General features: G+C 46.7%; 1 protein-coding gene across 3 annotated transcripts in view; it reads right to left on the minus strand.

The window, feature by feature from the left end:
• Elapor1 (endosome-lysosome associated apoptosis and autophagy regulator 1) overlaps positions 1–25,950 on the minus strand; it is a 79,175-nt gene that overhangs the window by 7,870 nt on the left and 45,355 nt on the right. For 2 of the 3 annotated variants that reach the window (NM_001427831.1, NM_001427832.1), the window contains exons 4-16: positions 20,487–20,634; positions 19,924–20,004; positions 19,458–19,563; positions 19,169–19,318; positions 12,329–12,417; positions 9,808–9,985; positions 9,030–9,158; positions 8,406–8,496; positions 6,999–7,104; positions 6,625–6,762; positions 4,455–4,718; positions 2,561–2,734; positions 820–1,000 (exon numbers count right to left, since the gene is read on the minus strand). In NM_001427831.1, coding sequence (NP_001414760.1) covers positions 820–1,000; positions 2,561–2,734; positions 4,455–4,718; positions 6,625–6,762; positions 6,999–7,104; positions 8,406–8,496; positions 9,030–9,158; positions 9,808–9,985; positions 12,329–12,417; positions 19,169–19,318; positions 19,458–19,563; positions 19,924–20,004; positions 20,487–20,634 — 1,835 coding nt within the window. Of the gene's footprint in view, positions 1–819; positions 1,001–2,560; positions 2,735–4,454; positions 4,719–6,624; positions 6,763–6,998; positions 7,105–8,405; positions 8,497–9,029; positions 9,159–9,807; positions 9,986–12,328; positions 12,418–16,814; positions 17,042–19,168; positions 19,319–19,457; positions 19,564–19,923; positions 20,005–20,486; positions 20,635–25,950 lie in introns of those variants that run through there. The other variant, XM_056985275.2, reaches the window with a different exon arrangement.

The following is a 25,950-nucleotide window of genomic DNA, read 5'->3' on the forward strand; positions in this document are numbered from 1 at the left end:
ATTAATACAGAGAGAGAGAGAGAGAGAGAGAGAGAGAGAGAGAGAGAGAGAGAGAGACAGAGACAGAGAGAGACAGAGAGAGACAGAGACAGAGACAGAGACAGAGACAGGCAGAGAGACAGAGACAGAGGGACAGAGACAGAGGCAGAAACAAACAGAGAAAAAGAGATACATAGACACAGAGACACATAAAGACATACACAGGGGCTGGAGAGATGGCTCAGTGGTTAAGAGCACTGACTGCTCTTCCAGAGGTCCTGAGTTCAATTCCCAGCAACCACATGCTGGCTCACAGCCATCTGTAATAGGATCCGATTCCCTCTTCTGGTGTGTCTGAAGACAGCTACAGTGTAGTTATATAATAAATAAATAAATCTTTAAAAAAAAAAAAAGGCTGTAGAGATGGCTCAGTGGTTAAGAGCACTGACTGCTCTTCCAAAAGTCCTGAGTTCAATTCCCAGCAACCACATGGTGGCTCACAGCCATCTGTAATGGGATCCGATGCCCTCTTCTGGTGTGTCTGAAGACAGCTACAGTGTAATCATAAAGATAAAATAAAGAAATAATTAAAAAAAAAAGACATACACAGACACACAGAGACCTACACAAACACAAATACACAGAAACACACAACGACATAAATGCAAACACAGATAGATACATACACACATATACACACAGATACACAGAGACACATTCATAAACATAGACACACAGAGAGACATACGCATATATACAAAAAGACACACACACACACACACACACACACACACACACACACACACATGCTCAAGCAAGCTGGGTAACTGGATTACTCACCAACAAGTCTGTCAGCAAGGCTGACTGGCTGTGAGGATACCCCAGCCTTGTAGCCCATCACCTCAGAGGGGATGATGACCACCTGGCAGACATAGGCTGTGACGGACTTAGAGAAACCGGCCTCGCCCTCAGGGATCCGGAGGTCAGTGACATTGTCTGTGCATACAGACATCTTTTTTCCCTGGTAAGGCACATATGGAAGAAAGCCAATGACCACAGAAGAGTCCCAAGAGGGGATAGGGAACTTTTTACCATGCATCTAAAAGGTAAGCGTCCCTATCCTATGCTGCAGTAGAATGATTCTCACAAGAAGATTGAAGAGGAGGAGGGGACGGGGGTGGGGGAGAAGGTAAAGATTTGTCCCAGTTTCTAGACACTGGCCTTGTACTTCCCTGTGGTCACCTCCACTGTGCTGGTAACCACTGCTTTGGAGTTCCAACCAATTGGTCAGGGGTGGGGGGGGGTCCCTCTGCATCTAGGTGCATCCTCAAGAGCTATGCAACTGAGCCCTGAGGCCAGTGACATTTACTGGAACATTTGGGCTGACTTATGCCCCTTCTTGTCTCCCTTGGTGCTGTGGTTCAGTGTCTGTCTTGGAAGCACTGTCTGGACAGACTCCAAGGGGTTCAAACAGGCCGGACGACTTGAGACAGGATGTCTGAGGAGCAGTCAAGTCCCCTGCCTTTGGTTTTGTTTTGATGGGATTTTGCTAAATAGCCCAGAGGGACTTGGAACTAACGTTATCCTGCTTCATCGCCCCCCACCCCCAAACGTGGGATTGTCTGGATTAACCTTTGGAGGGAGGGGAGGTTCTGGGAGAGTGAACCCGGGGCCTTATGACTGCTACACTGTTCTGGCTTCTCAGCCGTACTCTCAGCCTCTCCCTTCTGTTTTATGAAAGAACAGAATAAAACAAAGCAAACTGTGTGTGAGAGAAGGAAACTAGCTTCTCCAGGCTTTTTTTTTTTTTTTTTTTTTTGACATATTTGCTTTGCACAGCCTGGCCTCAAATTCCAGATCCTCCTGCCTCAACCTTCTGAGGGCTGGGATTGTTTCTGTGCCACCATGCCTGGCACCTCTGGTCTTTACTAGCCTTGCCGTGACCAGCCATGGAGATGAGTGTATACCTTGCACTTGGGAGGCTGAAGCAGGATTAGAAGGACACATATCCTAGATTCCCCACATTACCTCTCCCAGCTCCCTTTGAGAAGCTGCCTACAATTGTTTAAACCTCTTTAATTCTCTCTTTCCTCAATGGCCTCAAAGATTCTGTGGTGTTGTTTGTTTTTTTTTGTTTGTGTTTTTCTTTCTTTGTTTTGTTTTGGGCTTTCTTTTTTTTTTCTTTTCTCCATCTTTATTAAATTGAGTATTTCTTATTTATATTTCAATTGTTATTACCTTTCCTGGTTTCCAGGCAAACATTCCCCTAGCCTCCTCCCCTTCTTTATGGGTGTTCCCCTCCCTATCCTCCTCCCATTACCGCCCTCCCCCCAACAATCCCGTTCACTGGGGTTCAGTCTTAGCAGGACCCAGGGCTTCCCCTTCCACTGGTGCTCTTACTAGGCTATTCATTGCTACCTATGCAGTTGGAGTCCAGGGTCAGTCCATGTATAGTGTTTGGGTAGTGGCTTAGTCCCTGGATGTTTTGGTTTTCATGTTTTGTTTTGTTTCTTCTTCCTGTGCTCACATCTGGTCTCCAGTCCACTTTCCAGTACTCAGACTGCTTGCTCACACAGCTTACCTGGTTTCCACAGAGACTCAGCGTGAAATGATGAAAATACTTCAACCCCTTTGAAGTGAAGCTGGGTGCGCCTGCCAGAGAGACAGTGCCTGCCAGAGCTGAGAAGTTGTAGTTGAAAGTCCTGCTGGGAGTGTTCCGGGAGAAGGTGCAGTCATTGTAGCAGAGAGAGTGGACCTGAGGGGGAAAGGGTCCAGTCAGTGGCGAATCTCAGGCCTTGAGAGCTGCAGTGGAGTACAACAGACCTCCCCACAACCTGTTCCAGCCGGAGTGAAATTAAAGAAGAGGAAGGAAAGACTGAGGTGGACACTAAAAGAAGGGAAGCAGACCCCTATCGGGTCTACCTTGCTCTTGCTTATTGGCATATGTAAGATGAACACATCTGAAGTGGGTTCCTATATAATTGCCTGTGGTGGCTATCATGAAAGACTGACAGAAGCACCAGTGTGCAGGCTCTTACAAGGACGCCCCTATACATACACAAAAGACTTTTACAAGGACATCTGCCCAGCCACTGTCCACTCAGCCTTGGACTGATGCCACTTTCTTGTTAGTCGTGGTGGCCAACGATCCCTGTTCCAATATGTCTGACACACTTTTCATTCATGTCTCAAAGTCTTTGAATAGACCTATGATTTACTGTGGCACACGTACTCCACTGTTCCCAGATGCCAGTATTCACTGGAGAGCCTCTGTCTGACCTTGTTTTCAGTGGTGCTAGGGATCAAACCTAGAGCCTTGTGCAGGCTGGGCATGTGCTCTGTGACCAAGCTTGTCTTTCAAGCACAAGACAGCAGGGCCTTAACTTAAATAAGTGCTCCAGAGTGGCAAGAAAGAGACTTCCATTCTTCCCCCGACGTTCAGCACACACACGGCCATTTCAAACACTGAAACGCTTCCTTTTGCTGGAGTTCTCTGTAGGAAACTGAGCTGTGGAAGGAGCTTCCCTTCCTATTCCTTGTATGGTAGGGACCTCAGTCAGAGGCAGTCTGACATGTTGTCATTCTCTCCACCAGCAGCAGAGGGAGCTCCAGGGGAAGAAGACTATGGAGAGTGTCCCAGGTACCCCCTAAAACAGTGGTCCTCAACCTTCCTAATGCTGTGACCCTCTAAGACTCCAAACCATAAAATTATCTTCGTTGCTACCTCATAACTGTAAGTTTGCTACTATTATAAATTGTGATATAAATATCTGATATGCAGCCCCCTCTTAATGGTTGAAAACCACTGCCCTAAGAAATTTTGAAGGGTCTGTACAATGAATGAACACACTTTGCAGATAAATAGAGCAAGACTGTATCGTGTTTGAAGTTAGTCTGGCCTACATGGGACCTGGTCTCATAAGTACGTAAGCAGTAAGTGTAAGTCAATGGCTAAAGTCTGATAGATGTCTCCCTGGTGTGACTGGCAGAAAACAAATTAATTCTAAATGCTGATGACTATCTAAGACCCTTTCTTCATATGTACTTTATATATCCATCGAGCTGAGAAGCCCCCTGGTTGGAGGGCAGCTATGCCGATTAACTGTAAGTACCAGCAAAGGTTGACTCACCTTCCTAAACAGAGGGAGCAGATCAGATTACTGTGCTAATGACCTAAATTTGGGCCACAGACCCCACTATTTCTTCCCTTCAGGTCTTTGTGTAGATGCCAAACCTCTGGACCACAGGGGCACTAATCTTCACCAACTGAAGATGTGACTTGCCTGCTACAGAGGAAAGACAAGACCTCCTGCTAAGAGCTCACCGCCCACAGTCACATCCAGGTTAGTGCCCTTCACAGCAACCTGAGCGTGGGAGTGGGGTGGGGGTCTCCGGGGGGGGGGCATGCGGGTATCAGCCTTAGAGAATCCCAGTAAGAACCCAGCACCCGTGCAAGCCGGGCAGACTGGTAGCACCTTGTTGTTCTTGGTCCCTGGACCACAGGGCACACAGGCCTGTGCACCATAAGGCTGGTGAGCTTTCAGGATGGTGTTAGAGGGACAGAGGTGGCAGGTCCCAGAATCCCGGTTGATATAATGGCCAGCAGGACAAGAGGTGCAGGAGGAGCCCAAATCAGAGGCTTCTAGGGCACAGGGACGGCAGTAGGAGGCCACACCCCCCATGACGTTGGTGACATTGATCGAGTAGATCTTGGCGACATCATTAGTATACTTTCTGCCCTGGAGTTAAGGAAACAAAAGCCGAGAAAGGAGAGGCCTGAAGCAGCAGCAGCCATAGGAAGAACAGAGTACTGTGTCATTGTGTCTTATAAAAACGTAGTTTATTTTCACTTGTGCGTGCACACGTGTGTATGTATATATATGTGTATTTGAATGTACAGGCACATATATAAGCATGCATGTAGAAGCCAGATGTGGACATCAGACATTCTTTTTATCACTATCTCATTTTTTGAAACAGGGTCTCTAACTGAACGAACTGTCTCATGTCCTGGTTTTTACATGGATGCCAGAGGTCAAACCCAGGTCCTTGGGTTCCATCACAACAGCTGGCACTGACTGAACCACTAACAACATCTTTCCCACTTTATTTAGTGGTGGCTCTTTGTATGATAATTAAAGGTGAACGACACTAAAAATAAATTGTGAGCTGGGCGGTGGTGTCATGCACCTTTAATCCCAGCACTCGGGAGGCAGAGGCAGGTGGATCTCTGTGAGTATGAAGTAAGCCTGGTCTACATAATGAGTTTAGGACAGCCAAGGCTACACAGAGAAACCCTATCCCAAAAAACAAAAGATAAACAAACAAACAAACAAACAAACAATTTAACTTAAAAAAGAACAGTGGCGGGGTTGGGGATTTAGCTCAGTGGTAGAGAGCTTGCCTAGCAAGCACAAGGCCCTGGGTTCGGTCCCCAGCTCTGGAAAAAAAAAAAACAAAAAACAAAAAACAGTGGCTTTTAAGGTGTATTTTGTGTAACTAACAAGCCTAACCCATTTTAAGTTATGGAAAAATGTTATGCACCATGGGGAATTTATAGGAGATTCTAATATATGGGGGAGGGGGATCTTTGCCAAAGAAAAAAAATCCACATACTTAAAAAGAAATCAAAACTAGGACTGGGTGTGGTCTTAATACCCTACAATCCCAAAACTCAGGAGGCAGAGGCAGGGGGATCTCAAGGTGGAAGGCAACCAGGTTAAAACACCAGACTGAGGGCTGGAGAGGTGGCTCAGAGGTTAAGAGCACTGACTGCTCTTCCATAGGTCCTGAGTTCAATTCCCAGCAACCACATGGTGGCTCACAACCATCCTTCTTCCCGTGTGTCTGAAGACAGCTACAGTGTATTCATATAAATAAAATAAATCTTTAAAAAAAAAAAAACACCAGACTGAGGAGCAGGGATTAGAAGTGAGAGTGCACTTATTACACGTGTGGGACGCAGAGAGAGACAGGGACAGGGAGACACAGAAAGAAACAAAAAATGCACTCTCTCCCAGACAGTACTGGGTTATCTCTGGGTAAGAATTTACTCTCTCCCAGACAGTACTGGGTTATCTCTGGGTAAGACTATGGGTGGTTTGTTCGTTTGTTTGTTTGTTTGTTTGTTTGTTTGTTTTGAGACAGGGTCTACTCTATAGCCCAGGTTGATTGTGTTTTCTGCAATACATCTGTATTTTTGAGTTAGGTAAATAAAGTCAAGTTTTTAATCTAGCTCTGGGAAGGCTAAGGCAGGAGGATTGCGTTCGAGGTCAGCCTGGGTCACATACCAAGACCCTGTCTCAAAAACAAAAGAAAGACAAAGTGATTATTCTTTTTTTTTTTTTTTTCTTTTTTTTTTTCCAGAGCTGGGGACGGAACCCAGGGCCTTACGCTCGCTAGGCAAGGGCTCTACTGCTGAGCTAAATCCCCAAACCCCAAAGTGATTATTCTTAAAGATAGCCACAAGTCTGGCTTCACCTGTGGTAGAGGCTGCAGGGGACGGGGACAGATGGTTGAAGGTATTCAATGTTATCTTCCCTGGAAGTTGTTTAGAAAAGGCTAGAAGCTCTCCGAGGGCCACGTGTAAGCTCACGGCAGGACTCCTGTGCTCACAGTCTGCATCCGGGATGGGGAGGGACTCACTGTTTCGTGAAGGGTGGTCCTCTGGAAGGCCCATGTGAAGCTCACAGTAGCATTTTCCTCGATGGTGTAGGTATAGGACTGTTTGCCTTTGGTGCCTTTCCACGTCTCCACTGGAGTATTGGTCCTGGAATTCATGCCCTGAGGCCAGGAGAGGCAAGTGAGGAAGGCATGATTGTTACGTGAGGCAAACATTATGCTGTGGGCTAATGCCCTAGTCAGACCTGTGTTAAGTACTACAGAGTCCCTGGAAGTCACTCTGGGATCTTGCTCTGTGGAATTACCGTGATGGGTGTCCAATATATGGCCTCACTGCTGGGACATGCTGGGCCAACCCTCCCATGGAATCCCCCATCTGGCTAGGAGAAGAAACATACCACCATGAAGTACAGCTCACAGTTCACAGAGCAGATGGTCTCGAAGACAAATGTGATCCTGGCCACCTCTTTGTTCTCTGTGTCTGCCATCACTGACTGGGGAGGTCTGTGAGCGAAACATCAAAAGTCATCTCAGAGGACAGCAGAAAGGGTTGGCTGAGGGCTTGGGAGACCTGGATAAGGTGTTTATTGGAAAGAAGTGGGACTAAGTCCAATTATGCCACCCAAGCTATATGACCTTGACCTGGCTCTGTCAGCTATGGAATGGAGGTGATAAATTTCTTCTTTATCCCTCATTATAATATTGATGTCCAACAATATACCATGTGTGAACGTGCTTTCTAATAGGAACAATCCTGCTCAATTTTCTTGCTGTAAAATGAATTTAAAGTAAAAATGAACTTTATATGAGCTGGGGAAATGGCTCAGTGGTTTAGAGCTGTTGTTGCTCTTGCCAAGGACCCAGGTTCAATTCCCAGAACCTACATGGTGGCTCACAGCCGTATATAGCCCCAGTCCCAGGGGATCCAATAGGAACACACAAGGTGTGGAAACATACCCATGTAAAACATTCAAACACAAAAAGTAAAAGAAATAAGTCTAATAAATAAATGCATAAAAAACGAACTGTAAAGGGCACTGTGACCCTGTTTTGAAGTCTCTTTTTAGAGACTCTGTCGGCTATTGTGAGGAGGAAGGACTCAATTGACCTGTCAGTGAGAAGCTGGGCGAGCCAATACGGCATGGGCAGTATAGTTAGTTATTTTTCTCAGTGCTGTGACAAAGTGCCTGATGAAAAGCAACTTAAGAGAGAAGGGTTTATTTGGCTCATGGTCTGAAGGGATACAGTCCGCATGCTGGGAGAAGTACAGCAGCTGGAGCATGAGGTGGCTCAAGATCCAGGATAGATCTTCCCTCCTTAGTCAATCCTCTCTGGAAATGCCCTTCCTGACACACCTAGAGATATGTCTCCTAGGTGATTTCAAATCTCATCAAGTTGACATTCAAATTAAGCCAGCATGGGGGGTGTGTGTGGGGTGGGGGCCAGGGCTCTAGAGAGACGGCTCAGAGTCTGGGGACACTGGCTGGTCTTGCAGTGTACTAGGATTTGATTCCTAGCACCTATGTGGTAGCTTGCGGTTACCTGTAACTCCAGCTCTAGGGAATGCAGTGACCTCTTCTGGTCTCTCATGGGGGGCACATACATACATGCGAGCAAACACGCATACACATACAAAATAAAAGTGAATTTAAAAAAAGTAATGACCACTGGTGACAACTAAGAAAACGTGCTAGTGTCCGGTTAACATGGCCATTGTGTGTGTTCCTCTCTTCTGGATTGATTCCATCCTGGAGCCCTCTCCTCTACCACATTCTTGAGTGGGATTTGGCTTGGGTTCTCCTCACCTAAATCCTGGCACAACCAGAGTGAGAATCATGAAGTCATTGTCTGAGGCTCCAACAGCCGTATAAATGTGGTCACCAGCCACCTCCCAGCCTGGAGAAGGAGAGGAAAGGATTAATGCCCCCAGATATTGGCAAATATATATTGGGTGACTCTCTAGAGATAATAGCCCTGTCCTTTAAGGTATCCAGACCTGATGCTTATCCCACAACTACCTTACTTATGTCCTTTCTTCCTAGCTACTTTCCTCCCTCCCTCTTTACCTCCTTCATCTTCACTCCCTTTTTCTCACTTTGTAGCCCAGGCTGGCCAGATCTTGTGGCAATCCTTCTGCCTTGGCACCTTTTGTTTTATTTTTAATATTTTTGTTGTTTTGACAAGGATTTCACCCTGAGGCTAGCCCGGATCTCACTATTGCCTCATATTTACAGTGATGCTCCTGCCTCAGCCTCCTGAGTGCTGGAATTGCAGGCATGAACCACCGAGACTGGCCTGTCCGTGCTGTCTCTGAAACTGAGCATTGGCTTGCTGTAAGGAGTGGAGTTTTCAAGGGGATAGGTCACTCCCCGTGGGAGTGCAGGGATAGTGTAAGGGGTGACAATAAGTGGGGAGAGGCAGTCAGTCACCTGTCAAGCCCTTGTATTCAAAGTTGATCCCACTGAGAACAGTAGTTTCCATGTTGGAGGGCAATGTGTTCCACCATTTATACTCAAATCCCACGGCAGGCTCAGTTCCTGCTGGGCAGTGGGTACAACCTAGGGGAAGGAAGCCCAAGATCCATTACCCAGGAACAAATCTACAGCCACTGTCTGAAACTGCCGCTAGACAGACAAGTGGCCACCAGACAGTGGATGACATAGTGCTATGGTACAAATATACACCAGAGGGACTCAAAACATTTAACACATTCCAATTAGACACACTGGCCACTACGTCAACTGTCCTTACTTAACAACATCCATTTCGATGTCCCTTTTACTCTTACTCATGTACTTCATGTGGTTCCTACATAACTGCATTCGGATTAGCAGGTACACAGTTCCCTCCCCAACAGCCCCTGCCTCCTTTGTGCAGCATAACTTACAGGTTCTGATTCTGTTCTAGACATCTTAGCCCCTCAACTTTCTACTTAGCATCCACACTGGACATCTCTGTCTTGAGAACTGAGACTCTCGAGGCCCAGGTCATGTTTGCAGACGGAATGAGGAAGGCGGCAGGCAGTTGTTAAATCTGACCCTGACCTACAGACTCCTGACCCTGGTCCTCAGAACCGGCCTGCCCTTCACTGCCTTCAGTGGATGGGCAGAGTCCATCCGGCTAGCAACTCTGGGTATTCACGTGGCCCACCCGACAGCCACCAGTAGGATGGAGAGGAGGTCAGAAGCAGAGCGCCCGGGCTGTTACCGGAACCATTGGAGTACGAGCCGTATGGGCACGGTTCACAGGTGCTGTTGTTGGTCTTGAAGAAGCCTGGGTTACAGGGAGGGCAGCGGGTCTTCACGCCGGAGGCGGGAAGCTTTACGGCTCCCTCCAGGTCCTCGCCACAGATTTTTGGCATGGCCCATTTGTACATGAGCTGTGTCTAAAAAGAAATAAATAGATTAAATACAAACAAACATAAATAGAAAAGAAGAAAATGGATTACGCAAGATTTAGCCTTTGTTTTTCAAACACTGGTTCTCTTTTCTTTTTCTTTCCGGAGCTGAGGACTGAACCCAGGGCCCGTGGGTTGAGACCCCTTTGAGGGTAACATATCAGACATCTTGCATATCAGATATTTATATTACAATTCTTTTTTTTCTTTCTTTTTTTTCCGGAGCTGAGGACCGAACCCAGGGCCTTGCGCTTGCTAGGCAAGCGCTCTACCACTGAGCTAAATCCCCAACCCCTATATTACAATTCTTTTTTTTTTTTTTGGTTCTTTTTTTCGGAGCTGGGGACCGAACCCAGGGCTTTGCGCTTCCTAGGTAATCGCTCTACCACTGAGCTAAATCCCCAGCCCCCCTATATTACAATTCTTAACAGTATCGAAATTACAGTTATGAAATAGCAATGAACAATTTTGTGGTTGGCGAAACTACAACCCAAGGAACTGTATTAAAGGGCCGCAGCATTAGGAAGATTAAAAACCACTGTTTTAGACCCTACCAAGAATGCTGGAGGATACCAGCGATTTGGACCAGGGTGAGAATTACAGAAAAAGTAGAGAATTCAGTTTGTACTTAGTTGATCAGAGGCAGAAGGGTGTATCCAATGGTAGAGAAAATGAATGACCAGGTGTCTTCAGACATTTGTGGACTCTTTCCAGAAAAACCAAAAAACCAAAATAACTTATTAGCTGATCATGGTGGTGCACATCTCAGCGCTCAGGAGGCAGAGGCAAATAGATCTCTGTAAATCTAGGCCAGCATCGTCTACATAATAAGACTCTGTTTCAAAAAAAAAAAAAATCAAAACAAAAACCTCCCTACGGCCCCTCAGTATTTGTTGACTGTCTTTTATTTGTTGAATAGTCGTTTCAGAAAGGCTTTCTCTGGCTCCTCAGGCCTGTTCTGTTCTTTGGGGTTCTCCCAGGCCTTATACATCCATCACCTCCACTGCCTTATAACTGGCCCTTCTCCTCTTCAGCCTCCCTCCTGCCCTTGTGAGCTCTGAGGGACCGGTGGATGCATCCTGGGTTTTTCCTCTGATCCCTGGCTGACACAGCAGTTCACACAAACATGGCTCATCAGCTCAGAGACAGAGAAAGTACAAAGGAAAGGCTTTGTCCTGAGGCTGAAGGTTTAGTGTGGGTGGGAGCTGGAAAGAAACAGCTGGGACTAAAACCAGTCAGGCCGGTGGTGGTTCTCACCGTACCTAATGTGCAGCCCTCCAGTACAGTTCCTCAAGCTGTGGTGACCCCCAACCATAAAATAATTTTCATTGCTACTTCATAATAGTAATTTGTATAGTAATTCAGGTCCATACTGTAATTTTGCTACTGTTATAAATTGTAATGTAAATATCTATGTTTCCCAATGTTTTCTGTTGGGATTTGGCCTGTTGCTATGCACTGTAATGCTAAATTCTGTACCCAAAAAGGTCAGGGCCAGCTTTTGTTGTGAAAACCTTGCTCCTTAATTTAAAAACTGTTGGTTAAATAAAAATGGCTACAGACAATTACTAGAGGGATTAGAGGTAGGTGGGTTTTTGAGCTACGTGGTTGAGCGTGTGAGAGGGGTAGAATGAGGAAGAGAGGAGAAGGTGCCAGGAGGGGAGGTGGACCATGAGCACATGGCCAGGAGAAACAGCCAGTATTTGGGTAACACCGGTGGGGAGGCAGCCAGGCCAGCAGTTAGAAAAGTAGATTAGCTGTTCGGTTACACCCCTCGTCCCTCCAGTAATCGGCAAAGCCAAATAAGATAACCCTAGTCTAGTCTCATTTATTTGTAAGCAATTCAGGGATAAGTTTAAATTGGATCGACTACAGTTGACACCTGCGAAAGGGTTATTTGACACCGAAGGGGTCAAGACCCACATATTGAGAAACACGGACTTAGGCCATTTTCCAGAGACTTGGGGGTAGGAAAAGATCTCCTCTGTTCTCACCAGAAGCAGCTAGCACTCGAGACTGAGAATCAACTATGAAAAGCAGCAGGTGTGGACGGGTGGGCAGGTGGGGCCTGGGACTAAGCAAACGGGAGAAATCAAGCTAAAGTAAATAGAGTGGGTTTGAAAAAATGAGAACGTGTCAATGCTGGGTGAAACACACGGGCAAAGGGTGCCTGCTCGGAACATGAATGAGGCCATGTTCTTGGTTCCCATCTAGCCTGGGCTCACCATGCTGGTCTTTGGGGGTTTCTCTAGTGAGTTTACTGGCCACAGGAGCCTGAACAGTGGTCAAGTGTAAGGAGCAGGGAACGGGTGCCCTGAGCCTGCTACCCACCTCTCCCTGAGCGTCGCAGGCTGTGTGAGTGTAGAAGTAATCCTTGTCTGTGCAGGCCGGGCGCACTTTGCAGGTGGAAGATCCTTTCTCTAAATGACCAAAGTGAGAAAAAAACATTTCAAGTTACATTTCAAGTGGCTCTTAGCCACTGACCAGTGACTGTTAACTCCCACACCCATAGGTGTGTCACCACACAACCTTCCAGGAGGTGTTTGCTTTTTGTTTTCATCTATTTGCCTTCTGGTCTTTTGAGACAGGCTGACCTGAGACTCACCATGCGGTTGAGACTGGCCTCAAACTTGAAGCGATTCTCCTGCTTCATCCTCTTGGAGGGCTAAGATTCAAGGTGTCAGCCACCATGGTCTTTTATTCTTTTTTCTTAAGTTTGTTTGTTGTTTGTTGATTTTGGTTTTGTGGTTGCTTTGCTTTTTCAGGCAGAGTTTCTCTGCGTAGCCCTGGCTGTCCTGGAACTCCCTCTGTAGACCAGGATGGCCTCAAATGCAGAGATCCACCCGCCTCTGCCTCCTGAGTGCTGGGAATAAAGGTGTGCACCACCAAGGAATGCTTTTCTTAAACCTAATTTTATTTATATGTATAATGCTGTTTTTCCTGCTTGCATGTATGTTCCACATGTGTGGCTGGTTCCCAAGGAGGCCAGAGGAGGGTGTCAGATTCCCCTTGGACTGGAGTTAGAGACGGCAGTGAGTCACTGTGTGGGATCTGGGAATCAAACCTGGATCCCCTGGAAGGGAAGCCAGCATTCTTAACCTTGGAGTCATCTCTCCAAGCCCTAGCCTTAGACCTTGTCTGAGTGTTCTCTTGCCTATAACAAACACGAAGAAGACCACTGTTACTTCCCCCTTTCCATGAGACCACCTCACACAGATAAGGTTGGAACTGCCATGAATTCAAGATGAAGGTGCCTCTGGCTTGCCTCGCCTCCCATCCTAGAGCTGACTTTCACCCGGTTAGTTTTTTCCTACACTGGGAATAGTGGGGACTGAACCTGGGCTCCAGGCATGTTTTACCACTGAACCCCACATCCTTAGCCATTTTGTCAGGCTTTCTGTGTTCCCGGTATAATGATACAATGTTGCTTCAGGACCGTGGATCTTAGCAGAAGAACCAATGAATCCTCCTTAAGGCAATGGATGTCACATTTTTCTTTTGTCAGATGTTAGAGACAACTGTAACCCACAGCAAAGCCTATGCCAACCTGGAACTCCCAATCTTAGTGCCTTGGGTGCTAAGAAAGCAAGTGTGTGTCACCAGGAGTACGCATATAAACGGTGGTGCACAACTTTCATCCCAGCACTCGGGAGGCAAATGTAGACCAATCTCCGTGAGTTCAACCAGGCTAGCCTGGTCTACCAGTGTAACCAGGGCTACAAATGTCTCAAAAGCCAAAATAAATCCTTTTTGGAAAAATTAAGAAAAAGAGGTTGGAGAGGGAAAAAAGTATGACCAAAATGTATTGGAAAGGGTTTCTAAAGGAAGAAACAAAGCAGTTTTCTTTACCAAGAAAAATATATATAATTAATGCAAATTTAAAATGTAAACACTCCCGTGGGATCTTTTTCCTCCAGAATAAAAACCACCTGGGATGGGCAGGTGGTTCTGTGGTTCAAGGGTTTGCCAAACATGCATCAGAACTGGAAATCTGATCCCAACTTGTGTTAATTGCCGGGTAGATGTGAGGGCCCACCTGTAATTTCAGCTCTCAGAAGGCAGATAGCAGGGATCCCTGGAGCAAGCTGGCTGGCCAGACTAACTGAGCCGGTGAGCCTTGCTTCAACTGAGACACCGTGTCAGTGAACAAGGTGGAAAGCAATGGGGGATATTCCCAGGGTCAAACCTTGGGCCTCTACATGTAGGTGCACATATGTGCATGCACCTGCATATGCACATGTGCCCACACATATACAAACACATATACACAGACAGGCTCGCGCACACACACACACACACACACACACACAGAATAAAAACGCACTGCTCTATGGGATTCCCCACTGCAATGCCCCTTCCTGCTACATCTGCTACTTCTAATATGAACACTGTGCCCTCTGCAGAGAAGCATCTGTAAGGGGGAGGCAATCTCTTCCTCCATTTATTACTTGCTATACAGTGTGGTGTCATCGAGTGAGATTTCGAGTTAGGCAGTGTAGGGTTGGGTCCTGATTCATCATCTAGTAGCTGTGTCATACTAGGCAAGTTATTTAACCTCTCTCTGTTCTCTCATCCAAGGAGCAGGAGTGATAGTCTCCATTGCCAGAGTCAGCAAATGCCTGGCCCATCTCACTCACAGACTCTCAAAATGGAAGATCCAGGGGCTGAAGAGATAGCTTAACAGTTAAGAGCACTTGTTGTTCTTTCAGAGACTAGAGTTCAGCTGCACCCACACTGGGCAGAGGGATCCGATACTCTCTTCTGGCCTCCTTGGGAACCTACATGTGCAGATACATCCACAAGTACACACACACACACAGAAATAAACAATACATTTAAAAGAAGAAGAAAGAAATGCCAGTCACTATTATTGCCTGCCAGCTAGCACACTCTTTTTATTTGAGAACTGTCCCGGGAAACTTGCCCTCTCTTCTCGTGAGGCATTTATTTCTCAACAGGTCCTTCCCTTTCCCAGATGACTTCCTCTATCAGAGACTCTTCTAAGGATGCTTTGTTGGCCTGCACTGGGAGTTCCGAGACTGAATATCTCCCCAACTCTTCTGTCCCTGTCTTGTTAGACTGGGCAAGAAGGAAGTGTTGGAAACAGCTGGTATTTCCTCAGTCTCAGCTTCTTTATTGGGTAAACAAGCAGGAGGCCCAATTCCTCAGAGGGGAACTAGAAACTCCTGTTGGTGACTGACTTGTCCAGGAGAGATTTAGGAGGGGAGGTGCTGAACACGTGCCAGTTCCCAGGGCCTTGGGTATCAGGTCTGGCAGAGCACAAGGGTTAAAAAAATGTATTTGGCACAAAGACCTTTGTTCTGCTAGTTAAACATTTGCTTAACCTGACACCCTAGGTCTAAGCATTAGCAGAAATGGCCCAGCTGTTTACACACAGACCACTGTGAAAATGGCTTTAATAAATGATTAACTGGAATGTTGAGACAGACCTCCTTTCCTAGCACAGGTTTAAAACCAAGAGGTTTAAGTTGGGCATTGGTCAAGTGTGAAAAAGTCACCTGGATGTTTGGGAGGGCAGGGACTGAGTGTGGGTTGAGGAGGATTTCTCCTGGGGAAAAAAATGTAAGGAGGCGTTTGTCTCAGGACTCTGGGTCCTTTTTCTGTACCTCCCTTCTCCTGCCAATATCTTCCCCCCACTTCCAGTCCAGTGTTCTCTCTGACACCCATTTCATCAAAGGAGAGCATTTCGTCAGCAGGCATAAGACCCCAATAATACTCATAATAATAGCACAGCTCACAGCAGCTCAGGTGCTGGGCAGGCCTTAGGACCTCTCTGAGCTTACCTTTCATTTGTAAATGGAGAGCTCACGCCCACACCATGCTTTGAGTCATAAATGAGATAATGTTGTATTAAGTGTAAACTTCTATACAAGTGACCTATTATTATTATAAACTATACCTAGAGTATCTTCATATTCTAAGAGAGGTATCTGGACAGGCCTTCATAAAAAAATTAATTAATAAAACTAATGCTGAAGGGGTAAGGGAAGCAGGATGGCTCAGTGGGTAAAGGTCCTTGCCACCAAGCCTGACAACTGGACTCCTTCCTGCAAGTTGTTCTCATGCATACATGTTCATGCACGAACCCTCCCCCCCACTACACACAATAAAATAAATAAGTGTAACAACAATTAGTGCTTAGGCTGGAGCTGAAGCTCAGCAGAGGAGAGCTTGCCTAACATGTGCAAGAGCTCTGGGATCTGTCCTCAACACTACGAGAAACACTTTTTTAAGACAGCGATTACACAGCACTCAGGGGACAGTGGCAGGTGGATCTCTGTGAGTCTGAGGCCAGCTTAGTCTACAGAGTGAGTTCCAGAACTACCCAGAGGCTACCCAGAGAAACCCTGTCTCAAAAAAACAAAACAAAACGAAAAGAACAAAAAAAGCAATTACAAAATACCAGGCCCATTTCTGGATCCTTCCTGTATTAGCCAATCCCCACGGTGACAGCGTGAGGTGGACGTGATCATTACCTCTAATATTTTAGAGGTAAAGACATGGAGGCAGCTGCTTCTCAGGCCTCCACTGAGACTGCGTATAGAAACTGCAGCACGAGCAAACCACGTGCCCCAGGTGTCTAATGAGGGGTGACGATGAGATCTGAACCTGGCGAGGGTGTTTTGGAGTCCCAGATCCTGAATCACATGCACTTCTCTTAGGAAGCGGACTGCTAGTATTTAACTAGCACAGAGGGTGAGCCATCGTACTAACCTGCCCCACCCCACGAGCCTTCTAGTTTGCTTTATATCATTCCCACCCCAGATATCGTGTCCCCGTGAAACTGCAGCTTCACCTGGAAAGATCTCAGCCAATGAAGGATTGCCCACTTCCCCAGGAAGGTCAACCGCATTTCTTTTTCTGCCTCCACTGATCTCTGTTGCACCATGGTAAGTTCCTACATAGGCAGATTCCTTCTTTTTGGTTCAATCTGGAGGACAGGCACCAACTCTGGCTGTAGCACCATGGCCAGTCCTTGCAGGCACTCAAGGTGTATGTGTGTGAGAACCAGTCGCTGCCTTCACATGCACTCCATGCTGGGTTCTTATTGGACGCTGCATTTCCCCCAGCCTCTCCCCTTGAAAGAGTTATATCTGCAATAAGTGTGACTCTTCTTTGTAATCTAAGTTGATGAGGTGGGGTCAAAGGGGCAGATTGAGAAATTGGTGACTGAAGAACAGTTCTATGAGTTCAGCTCCTTGATTAACAATTTCATGACCACTCTTGGATAGAAACCAGTTTATACAGCATTGACTGACACGGTTTTCCTACAACTACCTTGTCATTCAAACCCTTGCCCAACTGCAGAGTTAGGAATGGAGCCAAAGATAGACTAACAAAGGCCACCATTGATAGAGATGGGGCAGGGAAGGGGAATAAGATCAGGGTAGAAAAATAGGGCTTTTGTATTAGGAATGGAGACATAAGCAAGCCACAGGTCAATGGCTGCTCCTGGGTTAGCGACCACACATCTTAACACCTGCGTGACACATGGGAAAGTCTACAGAGGGGTGTGCGACTATACACATGGGCTTTGTACTGGGGTTGCACATGCTTCTGTATAAGAAGGGGAAGAAAGAGTCTGATGAGTTTCCTAGGGAAAGGGCAGAGCAGAACTCTCCTATTTCCTGCTTGTTTCATAGCCTACTCTGGCACCCATCACTGGGCTGTCTGAGCAGCACTCTTTGGTGACATTACCTCTCTTACACAAGTGTTCTGACATATTCTTAAATGACCAGGTCTTGGTTTTTTCCTTTTCTTAAAAAATAAATAAAAAAAATATGTTTGTGGTTGGGTTTGTGCGTGTGAGTGCAATGCCCACAGCGACCAGAAGAGCAGGGAGTCAGGTTCCCTAGAGCTGGTGTCACAGGCAGCTGTGTGCTGGCAGTTGTGAACCGCCACACATGGGAGCCATGGGTTCTGGGAAATCCAACTCAGGTCATTTACAGCAGTAGCGCACACTTCAAGCCACTGAGCCATCTCTCCAGTCCTGTTTTTCAAATCAGAATGTTTGTGGAGGCCTCTCTCCAGTATGTTTTAGAGCACTGAGACTCGCTTTATGGTTATGCTCATAGTGTGGTAGGGCCATTCTATAAGGTAGGTTTGTATTGAAATATCACACTGTATCTCATACATACTGTTAACAAAGATTTAAGGAAAAAAAACCACTGTCCCAAATCATCATAGCCAAAACAAACTAAAAAAAAATATGTGTTCATGGGCTGACCCCTCCCCACCAAGGTAGGGTTCAAGAGGTCAGCATTGGACATGGGCCAGATAAGGGTTTTTATAGCTCATGAGTAGGGGGTTTCCAAGTCGGGGATTTGGCAGGGAAATAGGTGAGATGGGGTTCCAAGAGCGGAACATAACAAGGTGGTCAGAATAACTTTTTGAAATAACGGTAGGGTTGCAAGGTGGTGAGAACATCCTCCCGAAACAAAGGCAGATTGCATTCCTGGAACCCGCAGTGCAGAACCACTGTAGTTAAGGCTACAGGTGGGGCACAGCCCTGTCTTTGAGAAATAGAGATTTCATCATAAACAGGAATGGGCCTAGTTCGTCTCTATTACAAGATGGTTTTCAAGCCCAAAATGGAGGTAGGCTGGTTCCTCAATACATATGTAATTACTTTTTGTTATCAAAAAATAAAATTTGAAAAGTTAGTGTTTGTCAATACAGCCTCTTGGTTCTTATAGATTAAGTATGGTGATTAAGCTTTTTTTATTTGTTTGTTTGTTTTGCTTTTAAACTCTTAGGCATGATGGCTCTTGCCTATAATCTCAGCACTTAGGAGGTAAAGACAGAGGGAGCAGAAATTCAAAGTCAAGCTGGGCACATAGCTTTAATTCCTGTGTTCAGGAGGCAGATGCAAAGTGTTTGAGGCTAGCCTGATCTACAAAGTGAGTGCCAGGCAGCCAGGGCTATACAGGGTGACCCTGTCTCAAAAAACAAACAAATAAACAAACCAAACCAAAAGCCAGTCTCTGAGCCTCGACCACATACACACCGAGGGTAAAGCCAGTAAGGACCAAGCCAACAACAAAGAATTATCATCATCAGCCAATAGGATGGGCCTCCTGGCTTCCTTTGTGTGTTCACTGGCACCGCCCCCTCCGCCCTCCCCCGACATCCTACCCTCGAAAACATCACCTGAGTATTTGTCAGCATCACACGGATGACATGAAGTTTCTCCTTTGTTTGAGTAAGAGTTGGCTGGACAAAGCTTGCAGAAAGGGGAGCCCTGCTTGGCGGCATAGGTGCCAGGCTTGCAGGGGAAACACTCAGAGGTATAAGCTACCCCTAGGAAGAAAGAATGGCATAGAAAATCAAAGGCTGGGTCCGGATACCAAGGCCCTGGGGACCAATTCCCATCCTCCCCTAGAAGCCAAGAGTCCAGGAAGTCAGCAGCAGACCCCAGATCCAAGCTCTTTTTCTGTACCTGTTATGGCGATGTTTCTAACAAGCACGGGTTTGGACACTTTGGACCACACTGAGAACGCCGTGGTTCTCCAATAGAGGACATTATTGCCTCTGTTTAGCTCAACCTTAAAAAAGGGCATAAGGTAGGTGTTAATTCATCACAAAGATGGGCATTGCTAACCCGCCCCCACTCTTCCCTGATCCTTCATCATGTACTGGAAGCATCTCTTACAGTGAGATGAGAATAGGACCAGAAGGCACTGGCAGTAAGGGAGACTGGCATTTGCTCATTCTTCTATGGTTTTCCAGAAAACACAGCCTCAAAGCTGGAAAGCTCTGGCTCCTGGGATGAAGTCATAGGGGCAAACCAGCCACTGTATAGCATAACCTGTCAACCACTGCATCACACGTCACAGACTGCCCCCTCATGGGCACTAGAGTCCTCCTCTAGGATCCCGGGGACAGATCGCTGGGGTGGTACTCACACTGTGGAATTCCCATCCTTTCTCTGTAGTTTTCATCCATCTGGAGTCATCAGCATTGGGCTGGCACTGGTCATTCTGGACCTGAGGCAGAAGGGGTTTGGAGGAGAGGTTCAGCTTCCTGAAGAAACGAGGGCCTTACTCCATACTGTGTGATGCTCTACAACACTGTCCTCACAGGAGAGGGGCAGCCAATTCCTTCCAGAGCCAACTGAGAACAAGTAAGCTACATACAATAATGGCTGAGCATTGACCTCAGGGAAAGAATTTGCAACTCAGTCCCCTGCGTGTCATAACAAGTCTGAACAGGATGAAACACCTAGGAATTTCACAGGCTCTGCCCTCCCCATCAGTGTCCTTTGCCTGGTGTCTTTTCTCCTCAGATCCCCAAGCCTCAGCTCATTTTGCTCACAGTTTTCCCTAGAGGGAAAACAAACAAACAAACAAAAAAAGGATCCCAAACATGACTACACTTGTGACTGATTCCTACAAAATGGATCTGAGCCTTGGGGAATCTTGACCTCTCCCCAAGCCCTTTCTTCTCTCCCTCCCACCCAGGAGCTTACGAAAAACTCAAAGATGATGCTGGAGTCCGGGTAGTAGTACTCAAAGTTAACTGTGCCGGACTGCTTTAGGTTGACGGCATACATCAGTGTGGCTGTGCATTCATCCGTGTTGGAGGCGATGTAGTCTCCCCTCGGAACCCACTTGGACCTGTGAAAGAGCAGGGACCAAGCACTGTGGCGGCCAAACAACCCCATGAAGCTTCGTGACGTGCGTTAGGTTCCATGTCCTCCCATTAGGAGTTTTGGGGGAACTCCAGGCTTTGGAGTCAAAAGCTGAAACGTGTTCCTTGTGGTTTGAATGAACAAGACCCCTAGAAGCTCACATATTTGAAAGTTTAGTCTCCATTTAGTGAAACTATTTGGAAAGGATTAGGAGGCATGGCTTTGTTGGAGGAGGTGTGTCACTTGGGGTGGGCTTTGAGGTTCCAAAAGCTCACACCAGGCCAGTCTCCCCACACCACCTCTATCAAGGCTTAAGATCAGGATGTAAAGCTCTCAGTGACTGCTCCAGTGTTGTACCTGTCTGCTTTCCACCATGATGGTGAAGCCCTGACAAAGCCCCCAATTAAATGCCTTCTTTTAAAAGTTGCCTTGGCTGCATGACGGTGGTATACACTTTTAATCTCAGAGTTCTGGCAGTGGTAGAGCAGAGGTAGAGGCAGGCGGTTCACTGTGAGTTTGAGACGAGCATGGTCTACAGATCTAATTCTAGGACAGACAAGGCTACACAGAAAAACCTTGTCTGGGGGCCGGGGAGGGGGTTGCCTTGGTCATGGTGTTGCTTCACAGAAATAAAATAGTAACTAAGAAAGACCTGAGCATGCTCAGGTTAGAGTAGGGACTAACATAGCCAACAAAAGGAAGACAGTTGGGTGTGGCTCCATGCTTCACCCAACTGGGTGGAGGTGGATGTCAGGTAAACTCAGGCATGGGAAGCTATACATCAACCAGCTATTGAGCTGCATGCTTCACCTTCATGCTTGATGCTCATCAGTAAGAGGGAGGGCCATTTAACAGATGAGAAAACTGAGGCTTGGAGTATACCTTGGCCAATATCAGGAAGCCTTTAATTGACAAGACTTGGATTCAAGTTCAAAAGTTCTCAAGCCCATAAAGCAAACATATCCTTGTGCACCCAGAAGTTCATCCAATCTAATCCCACTTGGTTTTCCAGAAACATCTACTTTATAATGCTACATTTTATCAGAAAGGGAGAGCATCTCAGGAGAGCCAGAGACGTTCAGTCTGGTCTGTTCAAACTCACTCTATCCACCTGGCCCAATGGCTCCTCCTCGCTCTCTACCAACATGGTCCCTTGAACAGCCTTCAAACTCATTTTGTGTCTGGCCCTGCATCCTCCGATCCTTCTCCACACCATGGTTAGAAACATCCAGAAGGAAAACACGACCAAACCACTTCAGTGCTCTAAACCCTGTGATGACTTCCCATTGCTCTTGGGACAGGGCCCACATTCCTGGCCTACACTTTATCAGGCAAACCTGTAGGAGTTCTCTCAATTCCTATGTCAGGCTTTCTCTGCCCCTGGCCTTGCCACCTTCCCCAAACAAACTTCTTCCTCCTTCTCTTATTCCTGTCTAATAATAAATAAACAAACAAATAAACAAAATGCCACTTAGTGTTAAGAAGTCAGCCTTGTGTCAAGCACGATCACAGACACCTTTAATCCCATACTTAGAGGCAAAGGCAGGTGAAGCTGTGCAAACTTGAGGCCATCCTGGTCTACACAGTAAATTCCAGGTCATCCAGGGATATATAGTGGCACCTTGTCCAAACAAATAAAAGCCTTCCTTGACTTTATCTCTGCAAGAATGCCCTGAGATATTTTTTATTTCCATAATTCTATTCATAATATTAAAATTCGAATGTTCTCAACCACTTAAGAATTATGCACAGGTAAAATGAGCATATGTCCGTCCATCACATAGCTTGAGAAATCCAACACAGTAAAGCTTTCATAGTGCCAGGAGGTGCTACGCTGGTTGTTGGGGGAGAAAAGTCATCAGTAGTATCACCCAGCAATATACTCAGAATGCCACAGTACTGAGCTGCCAGGCAAGGGGGCCAATTGGTGCAATAACAGCATGAAAGGTTATATGGGGAGCCAAACAACTTCCAATTAGATGTGAGGCCTGTTCCACAGGAGGTAATTCGTGTCTGCCATTGTAAATCTGGTCAAAAGCCCATGGCTGGAGATAGCATAGGTCCTAGGTGGGAACCACCTACTGTTGTTTTGATAACGGGATAAGTCAAACTGCCTTCTAAATATTTATTCTACATCCATAGATTGCTGTCAACCTTGGTCAGAGAAGCCCATTTTGCAATGGGCAAAAGTCAGTGCAGAGACTCCTAGCCAGTCAAAGGGCTAAGAATAAGTGACTGTTGAATGTTCAGCTCTCTGAATGGAGCAGCCATGTGACACAGGGAACTACTGAGACACAGGGAACATTGTGGAAGAGGGCTGAGAAAAAAATAAGAACCTGAGGGTGGGAAGAATGCTGGCTGTGAAATGCTGTCCACTGCACATGGCATGAGTGTTGTATTAAAGAACTCATAGTAGCTGTGGTTGCCTGTTCAAGATCAAGACAATCAACATTCCAGATTCCAGCATGGAGGAGAGTGGGGCCTATCCCGAACTAAGGATCTCTGGGAGGGAGTTCTATAGGTGTAGCCTCTGGTAAATCACCTCTGAGCATGCAAACAACTCTAATTAAACTGATTCTTATAGACAGACAGACAGACAGACAGGCAGGCAGGCAGGCAGGCAGGCAGACAGACAGACAGACAGACAGACAGACAGACAGACACACACACACACACACACACACACACACTTGTCTCACATGTTGGGAAGAAGAGAGATTCCAAAGGGAGTGAAATGGACATGGGAGACAAACATGTTCAAGATACATTATGTATATAAAATTATCAACGATTAAATAAATATTATTAAAAGTAAAACAGAGAAGTCAACTGCAGCAGAGGCCACCTGCACCTTCGCTAGCCCCTCCCATTCTTCCAGCATTTCTTGCCCCAACTACCAAAGTCGGGGTGAATTCTTGACTCTGGTGTTTAACTTCTCATGAAGTTTTCTGTAAGTATCTCTATGGTATTTTGCATATTTTGAAAGGCCATGTAAATGGTATCATTCTTAATTTTCTAAAATGTACTTAGTTGAGATGGTGATTTCTATACAACGGTGTGAGATTTATCCAAACTCATGCATATAGATCTTTTTCTGTGTGTGAGTATACACACATACACACACGTGTACACACACACACACACACACACACAGAGGTGATGGAACCCAGGTCTATTCTATATGACTCACCCACTCCTAGCCCTTCTTTCCATCTTTCCTGCTGTCTAATATTCTTTGTGTGGTTCTAGTTTATTTGTTTACAACTATCGGATATGTAGCAGGTTTCCAGGGTTTTATAATTGTTCACATTCTGATGTGAATGTCTTGTTCCTGTGTCCGTACATACATCTGAGCAGAGTGCTTGGGAGCAGTTGCTGGCTCATAGGGTATGGAAACTCCCAGCATTACCCAGTACTGATACCGTGTTCCCCAAAATGTGTACCAATGTATCCCAGCTGGCAAATTAAGAGGGTATCCATTGCTCCACATCCTCTGCACATTTGAAATTAACAGACTTTATGGTTGCCCTATGATGTGGTGGAGTATTGCTATATGATGTAATAGGGCATTTACTGGATAGATGGGCTTTAGTTTGATTTCCTCGATTACTTGTGATCTCTGAAGTTTTCTTGCAATCTGGTATCTTCTTCTAGCCATACTTTAATTCTTCCTGGCTAGCCTGTAGCTTTTGGGAGGACAAAAATCAACCTTGTCTTACATAATAATGTGTTCCCCACAGTTTCCAGCTTTGGTACCCAAGGACTTCAGGGCGATTCCGGAAAAGAACAAATTGAGACAGTTCTGGTGTTTCTGTTTTGTCTGAGACTATCCCAAGACCCTCAACTGTTTAACAATGGCCAGTTAGGGTTCCCCCTATGTCTGCCCCAACTACATAGTCTTACAAGCTTAACAGTCAATATTTTTTATTTGTTTGTTTTCCAAGACAGGGTTTTTCTGTGTAGCTCTGGCTGTCCTAGAACTCCATCTGTAGACCAGACTAGCCTGGAACTCACAGAGATCAGATTCCCTCTGCCTCCCAAGGGCTGGGGTTAAAGGTGTGTGCCACCCCTGCCCCAGCAACAGTCAGAATTATTACCAAAATAGAAACATAACATAAACCAAATCCTTCCAAAATGACCCATCCCACCTAACAGCATTGATTCCCTTGTTAAAAGAGACATTTAATGCTTATGTATTCTACAGTATCAGCTATAAATAACTCTGGAAGTTTTATGAATAATGGAAAGGATGTCATAAGTGGGTCACATTTGCATGCTGGTGTTTGCTAGTTGTCCCTGGTAAAGACACTTCACATTCCACAATCACAACATGTTTGATTGATTTCTAGGGCCAGAGGCATCGCTCTAGATTCTTCTCCTCCACTCATTGACCAGTGTTGGGGATCTGGGATTGGACCCAAGGTCTTGAACATGCAAGGCATGTGTATTACCACTAAGTTACACACCCTAAGCGGGTCTACTTTCTTTTTAAAAATTCTTGCCAGAGTGGTGGTGGCCTTTTTAATTCAAGAGGCAGAGGCAGAGGCAGAGGCAGAGGCAGAGGCAGAGGCAGAGGCAGAGGCAGAGGCAGAGGCAGAGGCACAGGCACAGGCACAGGCACAGGCACAGGCACAGGCACAGGCACAGGCACAGAGGCAGAGGCAGAGGCAGAGGCACAGGCAGAGGCAGAGGCACAGAGGCAGAGGCAGAGGCACAGGCACAGAGGCAGAGGCACAGGCACAGAGGCAGAGGCACAGGCACAGAGGCACAGGCACAGAGGCAGAGGCACAAGCAGAGGCACAGAGGCAGAGGCAGAGGCACAGAGGCAGAGGCAGAGGCACAGGCAGAGGCACAGAGGCAGAGGCAGAGGCAGAGGCAGAGGCACAGGCACAGGCACAGGCACAGAGGCAGAGGCAGAGGCAGAGGCAGAGGCACAGAGGCACAGAGGCACAGAGGCAGAGGCAGAGGCAGAGGCACAGAGGCAGAGGCAGAGGCAGAGGCAGAGGCACAGAGGCAGAGGCAGAGGCAGAGGCACAGAGGCAGAGGCAGAGGCACAGAGGCAGAGGCAGAGGCACAGGCAGAGGCACAGAGGCAGAGGCAGAGGCAGAGGCAGAGGCAGAGGCACAGGCACAGAGGCAGAGGCACAGGCACAGAGGCAGAGGCACAGGCACAGAGGCAGAGGCACAGGCACAGAGGCAGAGGCAGAGGCAGAGGCAGAGGCACAGAGGCACAGAGGCAGAGTCAGAGGCAGAGGCACAGAGGCAGAGGCAGAGGCACAGGCAGAGGCAGAGGCACAGAGGCA

Source organism: Rattus norvegicus, chromosome 2, assembly GCF_036323735.1.
Source record: "Rattus norvegicus strain BN/NHsdMcwi chromosome 2, GRCr8, whole genome shotgun sequence".
Lineage (NCBI taxonomy): Eukaryota > Metazoa > Chordata > Mammalia > Rodentia > Muridae > Rattus > Rattus norvegicus.